Raw genomic sequence first — 4,638 nt, 5'->3', positions numbered from 1 at the left:
TGACTGTAATACTTGAATTCTTGAGAGCTCGAACGACCTCCTGGGGTATGTGTACGTTTGCCTCACCTGAAATCCTAGGCGCTTGGAAACACTTATTTCCAGTGCAGGTTTTCATGCTGGGGAGTCAGGCTGGGTTTGGGACCTTCGGATGCGGGTGGGGCATCCACATGGGTGCTCGTTCAACTGGGGCCAGAGCTCTGGGCTAAAGCTGGCAGCTGTTGGGAGCCCGAAAAGGGGGAAGGAGGCCGATTATGACTTTAAGCCTGAAACTGTACTTCAATGAACAGGTCATGTCAGAATCCATTTTCTAAATCCTTTATATCATTCTGAGGATTGCTTTATTTTTGAGTATTTTTTAAAGATGTTTTTAAAAGGCAGTTTCAAGACCACGTAGTTCTGAAGGTTTGCTACAAAAACCGCTGTCTCCCATCACACCCTCCCCCAAGGCAACCAGTTTGAGTTCTTTTAACCTTCGTTTTATCTCCATACGGCTAAGTGATGTAGCTTTTTACCTACCAGTTTTTATCACCAGTTGCTTAGCAAAAAGGGATGCGTAGGGCCGGGTGTGGGGGAGAACACAGAGCCCCCACGCGGTTCCCAGCTCCCTCCCCACCCCAAATCTCCCCGTGTTCACCGATCCAAACCGCCAGCTCTCTGGACCCGATCCAAACCACCAGCTCTCTGGACCCGTCCCGCTGGGTGAGGCTTCATCACAGGCGTGCGTGCCTGATGCGACCGCCGGCTCTTTGCTTCACCCTCCAGCCCCTCTCCCCTCCGTGGGGGTCTGGCGAAGTCACAGGACTTTGGTGCTGGTTGCAGTTTTCAGTTTCAGCCGTTACCACTGGTCCTCCCAGGAGCCCCGGCTCTTTCCCAGTGGCACCCCGCCCCCGGCATACCTTTCCTTCCTGATCCTGGTTGGTGTTTGCTATTTAGCATCCTTGTTACTGTGCAGATGCGCCTGGCTGAGCCACTGAGGAACAGGACTATGCTGCACAACTACTCGTTTCTTTGAGGATAATTAAGACTATTTGCTCTTCTGTGTGCTTCGCGATTTAACTGCAGACTTCCAGCCGATACCGAAATTCCTCAGGATGTTTGCTGAGTTTCAGCAATTTGCATTTTCCTAAAGTCTCAGAATCCTCTGGCCACCACTTTTCTTATGTGTCGATGTTTTTGGGGTTTTTTTTTTTTTTTTTTTGAGTTTATTTTTTAGTAATCTCTACCTCCAACGTGGGGCTCAGACTCCGACCCCAAGATCAGGAGGCACTGCTCTACCTACCGAGCCAGCCGGTGCCCCCGGCTCCTTGTCTCTTAACTTGCTTCCTCTTGCTGAACACATTCTCCGGGTGTTTCCTGAGAAAGAAGCATGTGGGGAACCCGTGCTCTCACGTCTTGGCCACTGCAGTTGTGTGGGATGTCTTCCCGCCTTGCACACCCTGTGCGGCTGCTGTCCCTTGTACTTCCCCCTCTGTCCTGCCTGCCCTTCTGCAGGTGGCCGCCGCCTGGCTGCTTTGGAGTTCATCTTTTTTCCTTTAAATTTCAGGTGTTCTTTCTCATTATCTGCCACTTTTTCAGTCTCGGGATCTGTCTTCTCTGTCCGCAAGTTGTGGTGGGGGTAGCTGGAAGTTTCTCCTGGTTGCTTGTCGCTCACGTGCCTGGTGGTCCTTGGCCTCGGGCTTAAAGGTCGACAGCCTTTACAAAGCAGATTGGAAACAAGCCCACAGGTGGCGTCCACGGGCGTCTTAGATCTGTCAGCTTTCTGCCCCGAGTGTACAGGAACTACAGGAACTGTGTCTAGAACCCAAACTCACAGCAACTGGACATTACCGTGGCATCTCAACTGGAGTTTTCTAAATGGGCCTTTGCAGGTTTGTGGAACCTAAGGCGTTAATGGCTGTGACAGCTCAAAGGCCCTGAGGGAAGGGTCTCTAGAGGTCAGATAACTTGGAGAATCTTCATGAAGGTTCTGGCATACAAGGGTGAGAAGCTGAGAGACCTCATCCCCTTGCCTTCAAGTGCGCTGCTGTCCGGGGCCCCCTCCACCCCATTGCGAACCAAGGGCCAGATTTCTTCCAGCTTTCTGGCAGACCAGCTCACCTGACTAGTCCTGTGCCGCGCTCTGTCCCAGGTGCCTGGGGAATCTGAGCTGTAAACCAGGGCAGTTCTGGTCTTTCCTCCTCCACGTAAGATCCTGTTTTCCTCCAATCAACCATTTGTTCTTTCTCTTCTCTCCCCATCCTGGTGTATTTATGCTTTTTAAAGAGACCAATTTACCGTCATTTCCTAGCGCTTCGGTGGGGTTAAATCAGATGTCTTTGCAATCTCAGTCTTTAGCCCAGAGCTCCAAGAAAAAAACTATCCAAGAAGACTTCATTTTTGTTCAGACAGAAAGCTTTTCAAACGCGATTGCTGTAAAACTAGCCAGTAAAACAGGCCTTCCCGCAAACATCCAGGGGAAGAGTATGTCACTGTACAGACACGAACGACACGTGTAAGTGCTTTATTATAAACTCCCTCGGAATCCACTGGCTGACGTCCAAAAGCCAAAGTAATAGGTGAAAATAAAGCAGCTTGATGTTGAGGCTGGAGCGCCGAGGAGCAGTGGCCCCAGTTCCCAGCCTGACCTCGGGGCTGACCCTTAGCGCCACCCAGGAGAAGACCCATCCGTACCCTTACAGTGATGCACTAAGATTGTGTAGCCAGGAAAATCCAGTCTGTCGGGTTCAGACTCCTAAACAGTGGTAAGACGAGACCCTGTCAGTGAAAAGGTGGGACGGGGGGGTGAGAGTCCACAGATCTGTCAGGTCCTTAAACCTGGCTGTGGATCCCAACTTTTGCCGGGACGGTTCTGAGATCATCAGGGAATTGCCCTGGAGCTTCCCGAAGCTTCCTACACGAGTCCCGTCATCTCCGTGTTCTCTCCTGACACCCGATCTTGCTAACACTGTGATCGAAATGACTTCCCAAATCGTTCCGTGATTCAGAAGACCACCAAATCTAGTACCTGTCGGATTCCTATCGACGGACATCCACCGGCATCACGGACGTCATTCTGCTACTGTCCACGTAAGAACAAAAGTGTGAGTCTGCCGTCCTCGAGCGGTTTAGAGTAGCTCTACTTACACCACGTCCACGTTGGAGCCACCTCCGGGGGGACAGAAAACGTACGCGGCCCTGTCGGACACCACGCTGTCCAAGGCTTTCATCAGGACGTCGGGCATGTGGTCCGTTAACATCTTCGGGCCGATGAGTATTTTGCTGAACTGTGATTCGTGTGCCCACCTCGCACTGTACCGAGCGGCGGCGCGGCAAAACCTGAGACAGACAGAAGCTGAACTAGCGGAGTGCCCCCCTTGGCTGGAAGCGCACGTCAAGGGGGACCGAGCCACGCCGCCCGCACTCACCTCCCTGAGGTGCCTTCTTCCTCCAGGTGGATGATCCTGCCGGGAGGGTAGAGATGGGGGTACTTGGCGGGGGACTCCAGGGGGGAGTCGCTGGAGAAGCTGTATGTCGGGGACCCGTGCGTCAGCAGGCTCTGCTCCCCCAGAAGCGGCTGCGTCAGGTGTCCCTGGGCGCCCCCGTCCAGCTCTGTTGGAAGGTTGTCAGGGTCGCCTCCGAACAGCTCATACCAGCACCCGCGCAGCAGGATCTTGTACTGAGGGCAGAGCAAGAAGGCAGGTGCCTGTTACCCAGTCCTTCCCGGGCCACACAGACCTCGGACCACAGCACTTGCTGTGGGACGGTGACCTCAGAGCTCAAATGCCTCCCTGGTTTGTTTAAACCACGGGTCTTAGGAGCGTGGACCTCAGTGGCCCGAACTCCTGTATCTCTTGCACAACGAAGCCACATCAAACTTGAAGCAACAGTAAAAACCACATCATGCAGATTTTGAGAAAAAGTGACCCTTAATTCTTTTTAGGCAGTTCTGCCAACCAGCTTCATTCTTTCCCTTAAGCACATTACTCTTTAAAAATTTGAGGAGTGGGGAGTAGTTGGTAAGGAGAAAGCTTATTAAAAGAATTTTTTTGAAAGTCAGAAAACTTTGTTTTCATAGTAAATTAAATCATCAAAAACTCAGGGCGCCTGGGTGGCGCAGTCGGTTAAGCGTCCGACTTCAGCCAGGTCACGATCTCACGGTCCGTGGGTTCGAGCCCCGCGTCGGGCTCTGTGTGCTGACAGCTCAGAGCCTGGAGCCTGTTTCCGATTCTGTGTCTCCCTCTCTCTCTGCCCCTCCCCCGTTCATGCTCTGTCTCGCTCTGTCCCAAAAATAAATAAAAAACGTTGAAAAAAAAAATTAAAAAAAAAAAATCATCAAAAACTCTACATCCTTGTTACCACCTATCATCCGCTGTCTTCAAACATACCTCTAAGAATCATTTTTATATTACTTTTTTAAATGTTCATTTATTTTGAGAGAGAGAGAGAGAGAGACTGTGAGCCAGGGAGAAGGGCAAGAGAGAATCCCAAGCAGGCTCTATGATGTTGACACCTGACACGGGGTTTGATCTCCTGCACCGTGAGATCATGACCTGAGCCAAAATCAAGAGCCGGGATGCTTAGTCGACTGAGCCACCCAGGTGCCCCTGAGAATCCTTTAAAAAAAAAAAAAAAAAAAAAAAAAATATATATATATATATA

General features: G+C 51.2%; 1 protein-coding gene across 2 annotated transcripts in view; it reads right to left on the bottom strand.

Annotated features, from left to right (window-relative positions):
- Positions 1-114: 114 nt before the first annotated feature.
- The window catches only part of DAGLB (diacylglycerol lipase beta), a 37,229-nt gene continuing 32,705 nt past the window's right edge, over positions 115-4,638 (bottom strand). The window contains exons 14-16 of one of the 2 annotated variants that reach the window (XM_040455841.1): positions 3,405-3,655; positions 3,124-3,315; positions 115-215 (exon numbers count right to left, since the gene is read on the bottom strand). In XM_040455841.1, coding sequence (XP_040311775.1) covers positions 203-215; positions 3,124-3,315; positions 3,405-3,655 — 456 coding nt within the window. In that variant the 3' untranslated portion in view covers positions 115-202. Of the gene's footprint in view, positions 216-1,205; positions 2,732-3,123; positions 3,316-3,404; positions 3,656-4,638 lie in introns of those variants that run through there. The other variant, XM_040455840.1, reaches the window with a different exon arrangement.

This window comes from Herpailurus yagouaroundi, unplaced genomic scaffold (genome assembly GCF_014898765.1).
Source record: "Herpailurus yagouaroundi ecotype Mexico unplaced genomic scaffold, PumYag 216, whole genome shotgun sequence".
Taxonomy (NCBI): Eukaryota; Metazoa; Chordata; class Mammalia; order Carnivora; family Felidae; genus Herpailurus; species Herpailurus yagouaroundi.
Note: the sequence above shows the minus strand (reverse complement) of the source record. Positions and strands in the feature narration are given on the sequence as shown.